At 44.0% G+C, this 21,074-nt stretch overlaps 1 protein-coding gene across 3 annotated transcripts in view; it reads left to right on the top strand.

The window, feature by feature from the left end:
• PEX5L (peroxisomal biogenesis factor 5 like) overlaps positions 1-21,074 on the top strand; it is a 502,469-nt gene that overhangs the window by 476,288 nt on the left and 5,107 nt on the right. For all 3 annotated transcript variants that reach the window (XM_077290453.1, XM_077290454.1, XM_077290455.1), the window contains one exon: positions 6,323-6,480. In XM_077290453.1, coding sequence (XP_077146568.1) covers positions 6,323-6,480 — 158 coding nt within the window. The remainder of the gene's footprint in view (positions 1-6,322; positions 6,481-21,074) is intronic.

Below are 21,074 nucleotides of genomic sequence, written 5' to 3' on the forward strand. Positions count from 1 at the left end.
CAGAGAAGTTCTGAGGGCTCTGTGATTAAGCCGTGTGCTTTCTTTTCAAGAAAGTTTTCGCCTGCCGAGCGAAATTATGATGTTGGTAATCGGGAGTTGTTGGCTATGAAGTGGGCATTTGAGGAGTGGCGTCATTGGCTTGAGGGAGCTAGACATCGTGTGGTGGTCCTGACTGATCACAAAAATCTGATTTACCTCGAGTCGGCCAAGCGCCTTAATCCTAGACAGGCTCGTTGGTCGTTGTTTTTCTCCCGTTTCAACTTCGTGGTCTCATACCTGCCTGGTTCGAAGAACGTGAAAGCTGATGCACTTTCTAGGAGCTTTGTGCCTGACTCTCCAGGAGTTTCTGAGCCGGCTGGTATTCTTAGAGATGGAGTGATTTTGTCTGCCATTTCTCCAGATTTGCGACGAGTGCTGCAGAAATTTCAGGCGGATTGACCTGACCGTTGTCCATCAGAGAGACTGTTTGTCCCGAATAGATGGACCAGCAGAGTTATTTCCGAGGTTCATTCTTCGGTGTTGGCGGGTCATCCTGGGATTTTTGGTACGAGAGATTTGGTGGCTAGGTCCTTCTGGTGGCCTTCCTTGTCGCGGGATGTGCGTTCCTTTGTGCAGTCTTGTGGGATTTGTGCTCGGGCTAAGCCTTGCTGTTCTCCTGCCAGCGGGTTGCTTTTGCCTTTGCCTGTCCCAAAAAGGCCTTGGACGCACAACTCTATGGATTTTATTTCGGATCTGCCAGTATCTCAGAGAATGTCTGTCATCTGGGTGGTGTGTGATCGTTTTTCCAAGATGGTCCATTTGGTGCCCTTGCCTAAGCTGCCTTCCTCCTCCGATTTGGTTCCTCTATTTTTTCAGAATGTGGTTCGCTTGCACGGCATTCCTGAAAATATTGTGTCTGATAGAGGATCCCAGTTTGTGTCCAGGTTTTGGCGAACTTTTTGTGCTAAGATGGGCATTGATTTGTCTTTTTCGTCGGCCTTCCATCCTCAGACTAATGGCCAAACCGAGCGAACTAATCAGACGTTGGAGACTTATTTGAGATGTTTTGTTTCTGCTGATCAGGATGATTGGGTGACTTTTTTGCCATTGGCCGAGTTTGCCCTTAATAATCGGGCTAGTTCTGCTACCTTGGTTTCGCCTTTTTTCTGCAATTCTGGTTTCCATCCTCGTTTTTCCTCGGGTCAGGTTGAGTCTTCTGACTGTCCTGGGGTGGATTCTGTGGTGGATAGGTTGCAGCAGATTTGGAGCCATGTGGTGGACAATCTGAAATTGTCACAGGAGAGGGCTCAGCGCTTTGCCAACCGCCGCCGCGGTGTAGGTCCCCGACTTCGTGTTGGGGATTTGGTGTGGCTGTCTTCTCGGTATGTTCCTATGAAGGTCTCATCTCCTAAGTTTAAGCCTCGCTTCATCGGTCCTTATAAGATCTTGGAAATCCTTAACCCGGTGTCTTTTCGTTTGGATCTCCCGGCATCGTTTGCCATCCATAATGTGTTCCATAGGTCTTTGTTGCGGAGGTATGTGGTACCTGTGGTTCCTTCTGTTGAGCCTCCTGCTCCGGTGCTGGTTGAGGGCGAATTGGAGTACGTGGTGGAGAAGATTTTGGATTCTCGTATCTCTAGACGGAGACTTCAGTATCTGGTTAAGTGGAAGGGCTATGGTCAGGAGGATAATTCCTGGGTTGTCGCCTCTGATGTTCATGTGGCCGATTTGGTTCGCGCCTTCCACGCAGCTCGTCCTGATCGCCCTGGGGGTCTTGATGAGGGTTCGGTGACCCCTCCTCAAGGGGGGAGGTACTGTTGTGAACTCTATTTCTGGGCTCCCTCTAGTGGTCACAAGCGGCACTGTGTAGTGTTGTCCTTCTGCAGGTTGGCTTCATCAGGTGGTTCGTTATCCTTGGTTGGTTTTCTATTTAGCCCACCTGGATACTCAGTTCCTTGCCTGCTATCAATGTATTCAGTGCTCTTCAGATTCCGTGTGTCTACCTTGCTCCCAGTCTCTCCAAGACAAGCTAAGTTTTTGTTTGATCATTTTTTGATTATCAGTGTTCATTATGTTTTTAGTCCAGCTCGCTAAAATGTGATTTCTTCACTTGCTGGTTGCTCTAGGGGACTGAGTTTCTCCCCCCACACCGTTAGTTGGTGTGGGGGTTCTTGAAATCTCAGAGTGGATATTTTGTAAGGGTTTTTTACTGACCGCATAGATTCCCTTTTCTATTTTTTGCTATCTAGTATTAGTGGGCCTCATTTGCTGAAGCTGCTTTCACCCCTGTGTATGTGCCTTCCTCTTACCTCACCGTTATTATTTGTTGGGGGCTTCTATATCTTTGGGGATTATTTCTCTGGAGGCAAGAGAGGTCTTTCTTTCTCTCTAGGGGTAGTTAGTTCCTTAGGCTGGCTCGAGACATCTAGGAATTCAGGCACGTTCACCGGCTACTTCTAGTGTGTTTGGTTAGGTTCAGATTTGCGGTCAGTCCAGCTTGCCACCTCCCTAGAGCTTGTCCTATGTTTGTTACTTAGCTGGAGTAATTTGTGATCCTCAACCACTAAGGATCATAACAGATTACATACTCACCATCACTTGTCACTTTGGTCCCCGAAGCCAGTGTCATCTGTAAAAAATATGAAAATAATAAACAACCAATATACTCCCTGATCCGCAGAAATCCACGAGTGTCCCACGACGATCTCCCGTGGAGAACGGCAGCATCAGCTGATGTGACCGCTCTCTAGGGGCTCCAGGAATACAATGATGGGAGGAAGGTATCCTTCCGCACTGTATTCCTCCGCCACTGTAAAAAAATAGTCCCTAGTCTCACTTTTGGCATTGCTGTGTGGGAAATTTCCCACGCAGAAAATGCCATAAAGTGAGACTCTGAACTAAGGTAACCTCTCAGTGATGCACTGCAGGAGCCATTGTCTCCTGTCAGTGTGTCACTGAAGGTCCTATACCATTGTATTCCTGGAGCCCCTAGAGAGCAGTCACATCAGCTGATGCTGCTGTTCTCCACGGGAGATCGTCGTGGGACACTTGTGGACTTCTGTGGATCAGGGAGTATATTGGTTGTTTGTTATTTTCATATTTTTTACAGATGACACTGGCTTCGGGGAACAAAGTGACAAGTGATGGTGAGTATGTAATCTATGTTATATGTACTGTATGTCTATATGTATGTATTGTATGTAATGTAGGAATGTATTGTATGTAGTATGTGCATAGTATGTATGTATTATGTATGTAGTATGCATGTACTATGTATGTAGTATGTTGTATGTACAGTTGTAGCCAAAAGTATTGACACCCCTGAAATTCTGTCAGATAATACTCAGTTTCTTCCTGAAAATGATTGCAAACACAAATTCTTTGTTATTATTATCTTCATTTAATTTGTCTTAAATGAAAAGACACAAAAAGAATTGTCCTAAAGCCATATTGGATATAATTCCACACCAAACATAAAAAGGGGGTGGACAAAAGTATTGGCACTGTTCGAAAAATCATGTGATGCTTCTCTAATTTGTGTAATTAACAGCACCTGTAACTTACCTGTGGCACCTAACAGGTGTTGGCAATAACTAAATCACACTTGCAGCCAGTTGACATGGATTAAAGTTGACTCAACCTCTGTCCTGTGTCCTTGTGTGTGCCACATTGAGCATGGAGAAAAGAAAGAAGACCAAAGAACTGTCTGAGGACTTGACAAACCAAATTGTGAGAAAGCATGAGCAATCTCAAGGCTACAAGTCCATCTCCAAAGACCTGAATGTTCCTGTGTCTACCGTGCGCAGTGTCATCAAGAAGTTTAAAGCCCATGGCACTGTGGCTAACCTCCCTAGATGTGGACGGAAAAGAAAAATTGTGCAAGATTGTGCGGATGTTGGATAAAGAACCTCGACTAACATCCAAACAAGTTCAAGCTGCCCTGCAGTCCGATGGTACAACAGTGTCAACCCGTACTATCTGTCGGCGTCTGAATGAAAAGGGACTGTATGGTAGGAGACCCAGGAAGACCCCACTTCTTACCCCGAGACATAAAAAAGCCAGGCTGGAGTTTGTCAAAACTTACCTGAAAAAGCCTAAAACGTTTTGGAAGAATGTTCTCTGGTCAGATGAGACAAAAGTAGAGCTTTTTGGGCTAAGGCATCAACATAGAGTTTACAGGAGAAAAAAAGAGGCATTCAAAGAAAAGAACACGGTCCCTACAGTCAAACATGGCAGGTCCGCACAGACCCCAGCAGCCCGCACAGACTCCCGACAGGCCCATACAGACCCCCGGCAGGCCCGCACAGACCCCCAACTGTCACGCACAGACCCCGACCGCACACGCAGACACGCAGCCTCCGCCCACCCACCGCCCACACTCCATTATAGTGCATCATTGCACTATGGGAACTTCCGATTCCGGTATTCGATATCGTAAAAGTTTTGGAACTCAGTATCGGAACTCCGATACAGCGAATATCGGCCGATACCCGACAACAACACTAATTACAGCACCACTGCAGTGTTTTTTTATATTTCACCTACTAATGTAATGTCCCTGCACCTAGTGTTCCCTGCATCGCTCCAGCCCTGCGCCATTGTGGCACCCCAGGAGTCCGGATGCCACAGTGGCAATTCCTCCCTCACAGGGGGTGATGTAATGCCTGGAAGCAAGAGGTAACACTGGCATACAACACCTTTCCTGACTCCAGACCAGTAGGGGAGCTCAAAACCCAGTTTCAGGGGAGCATCCCTGATAAGTTCTGGTCTGGAGGCGGTGTTAGTGAGTCAGTCAGAGACAGTGAAGGAAGAGGAAGCAAGTAAGGAGAAGCTGGGGATAGAAGCTGCGACTGAGCTCACCCCAGGACTGAGCACAACAGACCGGACACCAGAGTCCGTGGTTGTGTGGGAACTGCATGCCCATCAACTGAATTCGGAGAACAAGAGATTGAAGGTCTCCTGGCCACATCTGATGCCCGAAGGCAGAGCAGCAAACTAGAGAGCCCAGAGTCACCACGAGAGAGTGACATCAGGAAAAGGCTCAAGCTGCGGGTAGTGTTCCACTTAAAGGACAGACTGAGAGAGGGACTTGAAGAGAGCTTAAGGCACCAAGAACCTAAAGAACAGCGCAGTAGGGAGGCTTCCAACTCCACTTGGCTAGGGGGATTCTGAACTGCTTCTAGGCTCTCCAGATCTCCAATACCTCCTGTACCTGTGCTCTGGACTGCGCCTACAATTAAAGGTAAAGAAACTATAGTCCCTGTGTCCTCCAATCACTCCTACACCCCAACATCCACAACTCCTCATAGACTGTTCCGGTAGCCCTGGGGCCCCGCTCCACCTGTGAGGAGCAGAACCATCCCAGCTGCATCACCATCGGCCCCAGCGGTCCCTTTAAGCAGCGTCGGCCATCTATAGCCGAATACCACAGGTGGTGTCACAAGCAATCCCCTACAAACATTCCCTCGTCCCTTTTAATTGCGCGCCCAGAGTCACAGACCGAGTCACTGCTGCCGTAATCACCCCTTTAAGAACTGTCCGACCCGGTATCAAGTACCCCACAGCCCTAACAGGTGTTGCACCATCACCTTGTGACTGCAACTTTTGACTGACTGGAAGTTAGGGGTAACGGTCACAAGCTCTCAGTGTAAGTCTGCCTCGTTCTGGCCACATTCTGGCTCTCATAGACTTACATTAACTTGCGGATCGCTCCAGTAAACAGGTCAAAAACTGGTGGAGACTGACCGAGATTAAATAAAGACAACAGCTAGTATGTATGAGTACATTAGTGGCACCACTCCAATGCTGCAATAAAGAAAGCACTGGAGTGGTGCTTTAAGAAAGGCATGTTGTACTCCAGTCTTAATGAAGGCACCGCTGGGGTAAAATGCACCTAATTCTTTAAGAGGTACACACCTCTAGATGAAGTATGTGCACCATTCAACTGCCAGAAATGCTACTCCAGTCAGAGACTAGAGTGACATACATTTTGATGATTTTGACAGGCGGGTCTCACCACACCAAAGCTCTACTGACCTTTACGAAGCTGGCCGAGACTGGCTTAAAGTTCCACATTTTTGGAACATTTTTGGGACATTTCAAGGAATTTTACTCCAGAAAACATACAAAAACACTGTGATGAATTGGGCCCATAGTCTTTAAAAAAAACTGCCATGCTAATTACATCACTTTCTGGCATTCTAAAGAAAGGGCTGATGCAGAAAAGCTGCAGGTTCCAGCAGTAAATACTGTTGTTTTCCTAAAAAGGGCACGATAAAGGATTTTTAAAAATTCATGGAATAGTATGAAATGCTTTATGTGATCAGATTGCTTTTTTTGACAGGACTATTCATTGTGGAACCGTCTAGGCGCAACATTAGCAAATGGAGATCGAAGTGAAGAAGCCGTAGAAGCCTACACAAAAGCACTGGAAATCCAACCAGGCTTCATTAGATCAAGATATAATTTAGGAATAAGCTGCATTAACCTTGGTGCTTACAGGTTAGTAATGCAAAGAGTTACATAAAGTTTGTATATTTCAGTACACCTTTCACGTCACCCACATTATGTCACCCATCATTTCCTTATCTCTTACTACATTTCTTACTACGTTCTATATAAACCAGGACTTAGGCCGGGTTCACACTTGCGTTTGGCTGGTCTGCGTATGGCTGCGTACTTCCTCCCTTAAAGGGAAGGTGCCATAAAAAAAAAATTTTTTACAGCAATTGTAAAAATGTCAAGAATTAATGTTTAAATGTTCTTAAAAAATATTTTCATTTGTTTATAATTTAGTAAAATATGAAAAATAATTTGAAAAGTTTTGGAATTTCCACTTTTAAACACTAGGGGGAGCAGCTGCTGAAATTTCAGAAAAACCTAGTGTACAACTAGCTCACATTACTGCACTGCAGTAATTATGGGCGGAGTCTGCTGACCTGTGTGATGTCTCCTCTCCTCCCCTTCTGGGTGTTTGCTAAGGGATAAGAGAGGATGATATTCAGGAACCCAGTGAGCAGCCATTTTGTTGGTGACTGCAGAGTAAGGCTGCCGTCACACTATCAGTATTTGGTCAGTATTTTACATCAGTATTTGTAAGCCAAAACCAGGAGTGGAACAAATAGAGGAAAAGTATAACAGAAACATCTGCACCACTTCTGCATTTATCACCCACTCCTGGTTTTTTGCTTACAAATACTGAGGTAAAATACTGACCAAATACTGAATGTGTGACGGCAGCCTTATACTGACAAGTAGACAGTCACCGAGGATGGCAGGCAGCAAGGATTCTGGGAGATATGTGGTGGAGGGAGCAGGGTGACAGCAGCACAGAGTATTTCAGGAGAGCAGTGTGCTGGTCTATGGAGGGGCACCATGTTCAGTGCGCAGAGCAGCCAGGGATTGTACATAGAGCGCTGTCTTTTATACACATGGATGGACCGTCTGCTCCACAGAAATCCAGGAAACATTTCTGTGGATTGATGGCCTGTTCTGATCCAGACTCTGCATGCAGACCCCATTCCCCTCCTCACATCCTGTCTTCTCCATCCTGTCCTGGCGATGTGTGAAAGTGAGACGTCAGGCGAAGTACGGGGTGATGCTGGGAAGGAAATGTAGCCATAGAGTAATTATAAAAATGAGACCCCTCTCTTCAGCTGCCTCACCAGCCCGGACTGCACCTAACTGGAGGTCATGCTGCCCCCTCTATTACCCCAGACCCACGTGAAGGTGCTCAGCCAGAACCACCATAGAATGGGTCCGCTTTCTGAAGCTAATACTGCCATAGTGTTCTCACATAATGCCACCATATAGATCACACATAATACCGCCATATACATCACACACAATACTATCAAATAGATCACACAATACTGTCATACAGTTCTCACATACCACCATATAGATCACAAATAATACCGCCATATAATTCTCACCTAGTACTTCCACATAGATCACACATAATCCCACAATATAGTTCTCATATACCACCGTCATATAGTTTTTACATCATTCCACAACACTGAGCAAACATAATATTGCCATATAGATCACATATAATACCGTCACATAGATCACACAATACTTGGCGGCATAATGTGTGATATTATATATATATATATTATAATATCCCGGCATAATGTGTGGTCTTTATGGGAGTATATGTGATATATATATATATATATATATCGGCATTATACATGATCCATATGGTATTGTGCTGCTCTAGGGAGGTGAGAGACGTATGGTGGAAGGAGCAGGGTGACAGGAGCACAGTATTTCAGGACAGCAGTGTACTGGTCTGTGGGTGGGAGGGTGTGCTCACACTCACACGCTCGCAACTGTATACTTATAGCCTTTACTGGCTATTAAAATGGGGGACACCCCCCAAAAAAAGACGTGGGGCCCCCTATAATTAATAACCATCAAATATTATGCAGACAGCTGCGGGCTGACATTAATAGCCTAGGAAGGGGCCATGGATACTGTCCCCCCCCCCAGGCTAAAAACATCAGCTCTCAGCCGCCTTTTACATGCGCCTTTTCTGGCGCTTTGCCTGGCAATTTCCACTTACCCTGTAGCGGTAGCAAGTGGGGTTCATATTTGTGGGGTTAATGTCACCTCCATATTGTCCGGTGACATCAAGCCCACGGCTTAGTAATGGAGAGGCGTCTATAAGGCACCCATCCATTACTAATCCTATAGTTGTATTGTAAATAAAGACTCGGCCAGAATAAAGTCCTTTATTAATCTTTTTTAAACCATACCGAACGCATAATCCTCGACTCCCTCATCTCCCACAACAAAAATAATAAACCACATTGAGGAAAGACACGCAGGGGGGGAGAGGAGTGCATAGGAGAGGATTAGATACTGACTGCTGAGCCGTGTATCTAATCCTGGCCTGTGTGATACTGACAGCTGAGCCGTGTATCTAATCCTGTCCTGTGTGATACCGACAGCTGAGCCGTGTATCTAATCCTGTCCTGTGATCTAATCCTGTCCTGTGATACCGACTGCTGAGCCGTGTATCTAATCCTGTCCTGTGATACCGACTACTGAGCCGTGTATCTAATCCTGTCCTGTGTGATACCGACTACTGAGCCGTATATCTAATCCTGTCCTGTGTGATACCGACTACTGAGCCGTGTATCTAATCCTGTCCTGTGATACCGACTACTGAGCCGTGTATCTAATCCTGTCCTGTGTGATACCGACTGCTGAGCCGTGTATCTAATCCTGTCATGTGTGATACCGACTGCGGAGCCGTGTATCTAATCCTGTCCTATGTGATACCGACTGCTGAGCCGTGTATCTAATCCTGTCCTGTGTGATACTGACTGCTGAGGACACAGTACACGGGACAGGATTAGCTACCCAGGACAGAGGTAGCAGTGGTAGGTGTATATAGAGGCAGGTAGCAGTGGTATATAGAGGCAGATAGTGGTATACAGAGGCAGGCAGTGGTATACAGAGGCAGGCAGGCAGTGGTATACAGAGGCAGGCAGGCAGTGGTATACAGAGGCAGGCAGGCAGTGGTATACAGAGGCAGGCAGGCAGTGGCATACAGAGGCAGGCAGGCAGGCAGTGGTATACAGAGGCAGGCAGGCAGTGGTATACAGAGGCAGGCAAGCAGTGGTATACAGAGGCAGGCAGACAGTGGTATACAGAGGCAGGCAGGCAGTGGTATACAGAGGCAGGCAGCGGTATACAGAGGCAGGCAGGCAGCGGTATACAGAGGCAGGCAGTGGTATACAGAGGCAGGCAGACAGTGGTATACAGAGGCAGGCACTGGTATACAGAGGCAGGCAGACAGTGGTATACAGAGGCAGGCAGTGGTATACAGAGGCAGGCAGGTAGCAGTGGTATACAGAGGCAGGCAGGCAGTGGTATACAGAGGCAGGCAGGCAGTGGTATACAGAGGCAGGCAGACAGTGGTATACAGAGGCAGGCAGACAGTGGTATACAGAGGCAGGCAGACAGTGGTATACAGAGGCAAGCAGACAGTGGTATACAGAGGCAGGCAGACAGTGGTATACAGAGGCAGGCAGTGGTATACAGAGGCAGGCAGTGGTATACAGAGGCAGGCAGGCAGGTAGCAGTGGTATACAGAGGCAGGCAGGCAGTGGTATACAGAGGCAGGCAGGCAGTGGTATACAGAGGCAGGCAGTGGTATACAGAGGCAGGCAGGCAGTGCTAGGTGGTATATAGGGGCTGGTAGCAGTGGTAGATGCATAAGAAAATAAAAACGCTGTACTTACCTTCTTTCCTCTACCAGGAAGTGCCGAGTCATGTTCAGGGCAGAGCAGTGTGACGATCTCCCTGCTCTGCTCTGAACAGGTCGGTAGTGAGCAGTGATTGCAGCCTGTAATGTAATACTAAGTACAGGCTGCAATCACAGCTCCTCGCTGCAGATACTTACCCTGGACCCTCGGCAGCAGCTTCTCCCTGGCAGCTCCTGCCATCGGACGCACTGAGCTGTGTGTGCGATGGCAGAGGGAAATAAACAAAATGGCCGCGATCTCCTCTCACAGCTGTGATGCGGCAGCTCAGTGGGCGTGGCCAAGTCACAGCTGAGAGGCAGGAGATGCGGTCGGAGCCCGACCGTTGGCTCCTATGTACATGGCTGCCGTAAGTGAGGTGTGCAAGTGTCGTGCCCAGACACTTACACCCACACTAATGAAAATGGCGGCCTCCAGTGGTGAATGTAAAAGTGAATAAATAAAAAAGTATGAAAGAGGTACATTTACTTTTGTATTAAAAATAATTGATTGTATAATCAATAATTATTAATACAAAAACTAAAATCACGGCACCCTCCCTTTAAGCTCCGCCTGCTTCTGCATTTGACCTGCGTCGTCCTGCATACCTATCTTTAACATTGGGTATGTAGGGACATGTGTTGAATGCGGATGTGTCTGCATGCGGCGTTTTGACGTGCATGTTGCGTTCCCATGCGGTCGGCGGGCACATCAAAAAGCCGCATGCGAACGCATCCGCATACAATTCATGTCCCTGTGTACCCAATGTTAAAGATAGTTACGCAGTACGCATGCAGAAGTAGGTGGAGTTTAACCCCTTAACCCCCATGGGTGATTTGCATGTTAATGACCGGGCCAATTTTTACAATTCTGACCACTGTCCCTTCATGAAGTTATAACTCTGGAACGCTTCAATGGATCCCGGTGATTCTGAGATTATTTTCTCGTGACATATTGTACTTCATGATAGTGGTAACATTTCTTTGATATGACTTGGGCTTATTTGTGAAAATAATGGAAATTTGGCGAAAATTTAGAAAATTTCGCAATTTTCCAACTTTGAATTTTCATGCCCTTAAATCACAGAGATATGTTACACGAAATACTTAATAAGTAACATTTCCCACATGTCTAGTTTATATCAGGACAATTTTGTAACCAAATTTTTTTTTTCTTAGGGAGTTATAAGCTTTAAAAGTTGGCCAGCGATTTCTCATTTTTACCAAAAACATTTTTTTAGGGGCCACATCACCTTTGAAGTCACTTTGAGGGGTCTATATGATAGAATATACCAAAAAGTGACACCGTTCTAAAAACTACACCCCTCAAGGTGCTCAAAACCACATTTAAGAAGTTTATTAACCCTTCAGGTGCTTCACTGAAATTTTTGGAATGTTTAAAAAAAATGAACATTTAACTTTTTTCACAAAAAAATTACTTCAAATCCAATTTGTTTTATTTTACCAAGGATGATAGGAGAAATTGTACCCCAAAAGTTGTTATACAATTTGTCCTGAGTACGCCGATACCCCATATGTGGAGGTAAACCACTGTTTGGGCGTATGACAGAGCTTGGAAGGGAAGGAGCGCCGTTTGACTTTCAATGCAAAATTGGCTGCAATTAAGATAGGACGCTATTGTCGCGTTTGGAGAGCCTCTGATGTGCCTAAACAGTGGAAACTCCCCACAAGTGACACAATTTTGGAAAGTAGACCCCCTAAAGAACTTATCTAGATGTGTGGTGAGCACTTTGAGCCCCCAAGTGCTTCACAGAAGTTTATAATGTAGAGCCGTAAAAATATAAAATCATATTTTTTTCACAAAAATGATCTTTTCGCCCCCAAATTTTTATTTTCCCAAAAGTTACAGGAGAAAGTGGACCCCAAAAGTTGTTGTGCAATTTGTCCTGGGTACTATGATACCCCATATGTGGGGGTAAACCACTGTTTGGCTGCATAGCAGAGCTCGGAAGGGAAGGAGCACCGTTTGACTTTTTCAACGCAGAATTGGCTGGAATTGAGATCAGACACCATGTCGCGTTTAGAGAGCCCCTGATGTGCCTAAACAGTGGAAATCCCCCACAAGTGACACCATTTTAGAAACTAGACCACCTAAGGAACTTATCTACATGTGTCGTGAGCACTTTCAACCCTCAAGTGCTTCACAGAAGTTTATAATGTAGAGCCGAAAAAATAAGAAATCATATTTTGTTCACAAAAATGATATTTTTGCCCCCAATTTTTTATTTTCCCAAGGGTAACAGGGAAAATTGAACCCCAAAAGTTGTTGTGCAATTTGTCCTGAGTACGCTGATACCCCATATGTGGGGGTAAACCCCTGTTTGATGACAGAGCTTGAAAGGGACGGAGCACTGTTTGACTTTTTCAACACAGAATTGGCTGGAATTGAGATCAGATGCCATTTCTCGTTTGGAGAGCACCTAATTACATAGTTACATAGTTACATAGTTATTAAGGTTGAAAGAAGACTGTAAGTCCATCTAGTTCAACCCATAGCCTAGCCTAACATGCCCTAACATGTTGATCCAGGGGAAGGCAAAAAAAACCCATGTGGCAAAGAGTAACTCCACCATGGGGAAAAAAATTCCTTCCCGACTCCACATACGGCAATCAGACTAGTTCCCTGGATCAACGCCTTATCAAGGAATCTAGTGTATATACCCTGTAACATTATACTTTTCCAGAAAGGCATCCAGTCCCCTCTTAAATTTAATTAATGAATCACTCATTACAACATCATACGGCAGAGAGTTCCATAGTCTCACTGCTCTTACAGTAAAGAATCCGCGTCTGTTATTATGCTTAAACCTTCTTTCCTCCAGACGTAGAGGATGCCCCCTTGTCCCTGTCTCAGGTCTATGATTAAAAAGATCATCAGAAAGGTCTTTGTACTGTCCCCTCATATATTTATACATTAACATAAGATCACCCCTTAGTCTTCGTTTTTCCAAACTAAATAGCCCCAAGTGTAATAACCTATCTTGGTATTGCAGACCCCTCAGTCCTCTAATAACCTTGGTCGCTCTTCTCTGCACCCGCTCCAGTTCAGCTATGTCTTTCTTATACACCGGAGACCAGAACTGTGCACAGTATTCTAAGTGTGGTCGAACTAGTGACTTGTATAGAGGTAAAATTATGTTCTCCTCATGAGCATCTATGCCTCTTTTAATACATCCCATTATTTTATTTGCCTTTGTAGCAGCTGCCTGACACTGGCCACTGAATATGAGTTTGTCATCCACCCATAATCCACCCATAATGTGCCTAAACAGTGGAAAACCCCCACAAGTGACCACATTTTGGAAACTAGACCACCTATGGAACTTATCTACATATGTGGTGTGCACTTTGAACCCCCAATTGTTTCACTAAAGTTTATAATATAGAGCCGTGAAATTTTTGCCTCCGATTTTTTATTTTCCCAAGGGTATCTGGAGAAATTGGACCCCAAAAGTTGTTGTGCAATTTGTCCTGAGTACACTGAAACACCATATGTGGGTGGAACCACCTTTTGGGCACATGGCAGAGCTTGAAAGGGAAGGAGCACCATTTTGGAATGCAGACTTTGATGGAATAGTCTGCGGGCATCAAGTTGCGTTTGCAGAGCCCCTGATGTACCTAAACAGTAGAACCCCCCATAAGTGACCCCATATTGGAAACTAGACCCCCCCAAGGAACTTATCTAGATGTGTTGTGTGAACTTTGAACCCCCAAGTGTTTCACTAAAGTTTATAACGCAGAGCCGTGAAAATAAAAAATCTTTTTTTTCAAAAAAAATTAATTTTTAGCCCCCAGTTTTGTATTTTCCCAAGGGTAACAGGAGAAATTGGACCCAAAAAGTTGTTGTCCAATTTGTCCTGAGTATGCTGATGCCCCATATGTGGGAGAAAACTTCTGTTTGGGCGCACGCCGGGTCTCGGAAGGGAAGAAGTGGCGTTTTGGAAAGCAGACTTTGATGGAATGGTCTGGGGGCGTCGTGTTGCGTGTGCAGAGCACTTGATCTGCCTAAACAGTGGAAATCCCCCAATTCTAACTCCAACCCTAACTCCAACACACCCCTAACCCCAACACACCCCTAACCCTAATCCCAACCCTAACCATAACCCTAACCACAACCCTAACCCAAACACACCCCTAACCCTAATCACAAACCTAATCATAACCCTAACCACACCCCTAACTCTGACACACACCTAACCCAACTGCAAACGTAATTCAAACCATAACCCCAACTCTAGCCCCAACCCTAACCCTAACCCTAACTTTAGGCCAAACCCTAACTTTAGCTCCAACCCTAACCCTAACTTTAGCCCCAACCCTAACCCTAATGGGAAAACGGAAATAAATAATTATTTTAATTCTATTATTTTTCCCTAACTAAGGCGGTGATAAAGGGGGGTTTGATTTACTATTTATAGCAGGTTTTTATAGCGGATTTTTATGTTTGGCAGCTGTCACACACTAAAAGACGCTTTTTATTGCAAAAAAAATAGTTTTTGCGTCACCACATTTTGAGAGCTATAATTTTTCCATATTTTGGTCCACAGAGTCATGTGAGGTCTTGTTTTTTGCTTGACGAGTTGATGTTTTTATTGGTACCATTTTCGGGCACATGACATTTTTGTATCACTTTTTATTCTGATTTTTGTTAGGCAGAATGAACAAAAACCAGCAATTCATGGATTTCTTTTTGGGGGCGTTTATACTGTTCCACGTTTGGTAAAATTGATAAAGCAGTTTTATTCTTCGGGTCAGTATGATTACAGCGATACCTCATTTATAGCATTTTTTTATGTTTTGGCACTTTTATACAATAAAAACTATTTTATATCAAAAATAATTATGTTTGCATCACTTTATACTGAGGGCTATAACTTTTTTTTGCTGATGACGCTGTATGGTGGCTCTTTTTTTGCAGGACAAGATGATCTCGTGTTATTCCACTTTTTGTTTGGCGGTATGATGATAAAGCATTGCTTTTTGCCTCGTTTTTTTTTTTTACAGTGTTCACTGAAGGGGTTAACTATTGGGACAGAGTTATAGGTCGGGTCGTTACAGATGCGGCGATACTAAATATGTGTTCTTCTATTGTTTTTTTATTATTTACATAAAGAAATTTATTTTTTGGAACAATTTTTTTTTTATTTGGGAATTTAAAAAAATATATATTTTTACACAGTGTAATTTTTATTTTTTTTACTTTATAACATTGTCCCAGGGTGGGACATCACTATATAGTGTCAGATCGCTGATCTGACACCTTGCACAGCACCGTGTCAGATCAGCGATCTGACATGCAGTGCTGGAGGCTTGCCGGCGCCTGCTCTCAGCAGGTGCTCGCAAGCCACCTCCCTGCAGGACCCCGGAAGGACCACCGCAGCCATCTTGGACCCGGGCCCTGCAGGGAGGACAATGGAAGAGACGCTCGGAACAACGCGATCACATCACGTTGTTCCGAGGGTCTCAGGGAAGCACGCAGGGAGCCCCCTCCCTTCACAATGCTTCCCAATGCCACCGGAACTCTGCAATCATGTTTGATCGCAGTGTTCCGGGGGTTAATGTGCCAGGAGCGGTCCGTGACCGCTCCTGGCACATAGTGCCGGATGTCAGCTGTGATAATCACAATAATAATAGTAATAACAATGTGGTTTTGCCTGCATGCAAATTTTTCACTGATGAAAAATTACAAACTCTGTTCTTCTACATCAGTAGCACCGAGCCTCTTGGGGATTAGTCTACATGTTCTGAAAAATGTGTTTTAGACTTGTGTAATCGTGACATTTATTATTTATTTATTATGCTTTTCTATAGTGATATCTTATTCCTCAGTGCTTTACATACATTATCATCGCTGTCCCCGATGGGGCTCACAATCTCAGTTCCCTATCAGTATGTCTTTCTAATGTGGGAGGAAACTGGAGAACCCAGAGGAAACTTACGCAAACACCGGGAGAACATACAAATTCCTTGCAGATGTTGTCCTTGGTGGCATTTGAACCCAGGACTCCAGTGCTGCATGGCTGCAGTGCTAACCACTGAGCCACCTCAGCTGGGTTCACATCTAAGAGGGATATTATCCTGTCCCCAACAATCAGTTCTTACTGAAAGAACTGTTTACTTAAAGCGGATGTCCAATACTTGGACAACACCTTCTCAATTGCTATATAAAATAATAGCCCATACCTCCAGGGTCGATGCTGTTCCAGCGATGATGGTGCTGGCTCTCCTGGGGCACCCGTGATGTTGTAATGCTATTTGAGTCTTGCAGCCAATTAGCGGCAGCTTCACTCTCACTTTTTTTGGATGTCACTGCCATTGTCAGTGATCAGCAGGAGTTCTCACGTCTTTTGGGTGTCAGTTTCACCTCTAGGAAATGAAAGTGAAGCTGGTGCTAATTGCAGGCAGGACCCGAGTGACAAGACAACATCACGGAGCCCCAGAAGAGCCAGTGCCATCATCACTGGAACAGCGCTAGCACCAGAGCGGAGTATAGGCTGCTGTTATTTTTTTTTGGAGGGGGGGTGAATATAGCAATTGAGAGGGGGTGGTCCGTATAGTTGGCAACCGCTTTAAAAAGTTCAGTATTTTCTGTGGAAGGCACAAAGTCCTGCAAAAAGTCCTTTGAGATTTCCTCGCGAATGTGGTTTTTCAACAGAAAGGTGGTGAGCCGACTGCCCTTTTGTACTCTCATTGGTTATACAGCACAATCTATCTTAGGATGCAGTCAGACAGCAGTATAACACTGAGACGACTAATGCATCACAATGTTCGGAATGGCTGGCTGCTCTCCAGACCAGAGCGTGACAGCTGCACAGAGATACATGCTGACACTCTCGGATCAGGAGAGCCACTGGCCAGCCTGAGCATTGCGATATGATTGTCTTCTGTATTATACAGCCATCTGACTCTCTTCTGTACCCTTAACAAGGGAAGGTTTGTCCTAGGAATTTCACCAACACACACTTTTATGGGGTTTTAAGTGCTGTTCCTGGCCCCACAAGTCAGTAAGATATTACAGTTAAGTCCCTATATATTTGGACAGAGACAACATTTTTCTAATTTTGGTTATAGACATTACCACAATGAATTTTAAACAAAACAATTCAGATGCAGTTGAAGTTCAGACTTTCAGCTTTCATTTGAGGGTATCCACATTAAAATTGGATGAAGGGTTTAGGAGTTTCAGCTCCTTAACATGTGCCACCCTGGTTTTAAAGGGACCAAAAGTAATTGGACAGATTAAATAATTTTAAATAAAATGTTCATTTCTAGTACTTGGTTGAAAACCCTTTGTTGGCAATGACTGCCTGAAGTCTTGAACTTATGGACATCACCAGACGCTGTGTTTCCTCCTTTTTGATGCTCTGCCAGGCCTTCACTGCGGTGGTTTTCAGTTGCTGTTTGTTTGTGGGCCTTTCTGTCTGAAGTTTAGTCTTTAACAAGTGAAATGCATGCTCAATTGGGTTGAGATCAGGTGACTGACTTGGCCATTCAAGAATATTCCACTTCTTTGCTTTAATAAACTCCTGGGTTGGTTTGGCTTTATGTTTTGGGTCATTGTCCATCTGTAGTATGAAACGATGACCAATCAGTTTGGCTGCATTTGGCTGGATCTGAGCACACAGTATGGCTCTGAATACCACAGAATTAATTCGGCTGCTTCTGTCCTGTGTCACATCATCAATAAACACTAGTGACCCAGTGCCACTGGCAGCCATGCATGCCCAAGCCATCACACTGCCTCCGCCGTGTTTTACAGATGATGTGGCATGCTTTGGATCATGAGCTGTACCACGCCTTCGCCATACTTTACTCTTTCCATCATTCTGGTAGAGGTTGATTTTGGTTTCATCTGTCCAAAGAATGTTCTTCTAGAACTGTGCTGGCTTTTTTAGATGTTTTTTATCAAAGTCCAGTCTAGCCTTTTTATTCTTGATGCTTATGAGTGGCTTGCACCGTGCAGTGAACCCTCTGTATTTACTTTCATGCAGTCTTCTCTTTATGGTAGATTTGGATATTGATACGCCGACCTCCTGGAGAGTGTTGTTCACTTGGTTGGCTCCACACCTCAAATCAACTCCAGGCCTTTTATCTGCTTAATTGAGAATGACATAATGAAGGGATTGCCCACACCTGTCCATGAAATAGCCTTGGAGTCAATTGTCCAATTACTTTTGGTCCCTTTAAAAACAGGGTGGCACATGTTAAGGAGCTGAAACTCCTAAACCCTTCATACAATTTTAATGTGGATACCCTCAAATGAAAGCTGAAAGTCTGAACTTCAACTGCATCTGAATTGTTTTGATTAAAATTCATTGTGGTAATGTCTATAAGCAAAATTAGAAAAATGTTGTCTCTGTCTAAATATATATGGACTTAACTGTATGTGAAACAGCACCCCCTCTAAGCTTTCACGTCTAAACAAGGATATGGATGCACATGTAAAAATGATCTAAAGGGGTTCCCAAACAGCTCAACATATTTACATGTGTTGGAACCTAAAAAAAAATCTGTGATTACCCAAATACTATTAACCTGCAGATACTGGGTGAGTCTTCAGGTTAATAGTATTACAATGTTGTCTGGCTGCCTTAGTGAAAGCCCGGTCACCGGGGGGAAAATAAACTTTATTCCTTATTTAAACTTTGACAGCTTGCCCTGCATTGTGTACTGAAGGGTTGCTTTAACTACTAAGCGCACACCTCTAGGACTGAAAACGAATAGCTCCTGGGACGAATAAAGTTCATCTGCTTCTGATACCTACGCTTTCAGCTATTAACCAGCAGACTAACCCCAGGTAAATAATATTTGGGGTCATGTCCTGTTCCCTTTAATGCCTAGATGATGGCTCTTCCTCTTGAAGTTGTTGTAAAATGGCAAGACTTTCCTACAATGCAATCCTTACTAACTTACCATGAAATTTGCGTTAAAGGAATCTGTCAGCTGGTTTTCTTATTTAATCTGAGAGCAGCATAATGTAGGGGCAGAGACTCTGATTTCAGGGGAGTGTCACTTACAGGAATGTGTGTTGCCATTTCAATACAATTACAGCATTATCAGCAGAAAATTATCACTGCTGTCTGCCTGACAAGGCTTCATGTGCACAGCAGTCCAGCTAATCTGTGTATCCCCTCCCCCACCACTGATTGGCAGCTTGCTGACAATGCACAGCGTACACAGGATGTGGGTGGGGTTATACTCAGCTCAGCATTCTGACCACATTGAATTGCAAGAACTGCAACCCCAATATCAAAGAGAAGGCCATATATATATATATATACAGACATAGTACTGTTATTGTGAACAGATAAGCAAGTTGAAGATGAAATTATCTCTAAAGGGCCTAAAGTTATAGATGACAGATTTCATTTGTATTTTGCACAAAAAAAAAATATATATTGTCATTTTTTGCATTTTTAAAATTACAAAAAGGAAAATGGGCCGATGTAAAAGTTTGGGCACCCCTGGACATTTGTCTGCTGAGATAACGTTAATCAAGGTTTCAGATCTTAACCGCTTCACCTCAAAGTCTGTTTTCACCTTCCTGACCAGGCCAAATTTTTCAAGTCTGACCACTGCCACTTGCACTTGTTTGTGAAAATATCAAAAGTTTGGAAAATTTAGCAATTTTCAAACTTTAAATGTTTATGCTTTCAAATCAGAGAGATATGTCATACAAACTAGTTAATAAATAACATTTCCACATGTCTACATTACATCAGCACAATTTTTGAAACATTATTTTATGTTAGGAAGTTAAAAGGGTTAAAAGTTGACCAGCAATTTCTCATTTTTCAAACAAAATTTACAAAACTTTTTTTAGGGACCACATCACATATGAAGTGACTTTAAGTGGCTTATTTGACAGAAAATACTGAAAAGTGACACCATTCTAAAAACTGCACCCCTCAAGGTGTTCAAAACCACATTCAAAAAGTTTATTAACCCTTCAGGTGCTTCACAGAAATTAATGGAATGTGGAAGGAAAAAATGAATATTTAACTTTTTTTCACAAAAATATTACTTTAAACCCACATTTTTTATTTTTGCAAGGGTAACAGAAAAAAGCATACCTCAAAATTGTTTGTGTAACTTCTCCTGAGTACGCTGATAACCCATAAGAAGGGGGAAACCACTGTTTGGGCACACGGCAGAGCTCGGAATGACAGGAGCGCCATTTGACTTTTTGAATGTAAAATTTGCTGGAATAATTAGGGGATGCCATGTCGTGTTTCGAGAGCTCCTGATGTGCCTAAACAGTGGAAACAGCTCACAAGTGATGCCATTTTGTAAACTAGACCCCCTAAGGTACTTATCTAGATGTGCGGTGAGCACCTTGACCCCACAAATTTTTCACACAAAAATGTTCTTTTAGTCCCAATTTTTTGTATTTTCACAAGGGTAACAGGAGAAAATGCACCATCAAATTTATTGTGCAATTTCTCCTGAATACGAAGATACCCAAAATGTGAAGGAAAGCTACTGTTTGTGGGCACGGCAGGGCTTGGAATAGAAGGAGTGATGTTTTGGAACTCAGATTTTGATGGAATGTTCTGCAGGTGTTATGTCACGTTTGGAGAGCCCTTGATGTGCCTAAACAGTGGAAACCCCCAACGAGTGACACCATTTTGGAAACTAGACCCCACAAGGAATTTCTCTAGATGAATTATGAGTATCTTGAACCCCCTGGTGCTTCACATAAGTTAATAAGGTTAAGCCATGAAAATTAAAAAAAATCCAATTTTTTCCCACAAAAATGTTCTTTTGGCCCCAACTTTTTTATTTTTACAAGGTTAACAGAGGAAAAGTACCCCAA

This window comes from Ranitomeya variabilis, chromosome 2 (assembly GCF_051348905.1).
Source record: "Ranitomeya variabilis isolate aRanVar5 chromosome 2, aRanVar5.hap1, whole genome shotgun sequence".
In the NCBI taxonomy this organism is placed as follows: domain Eukaryota; kingdom Metazoa; phylum Chordata; class Amphibia; order Anura; family Dendrobatidae; genus Ranitomeya; species Ranitomeya variabilis.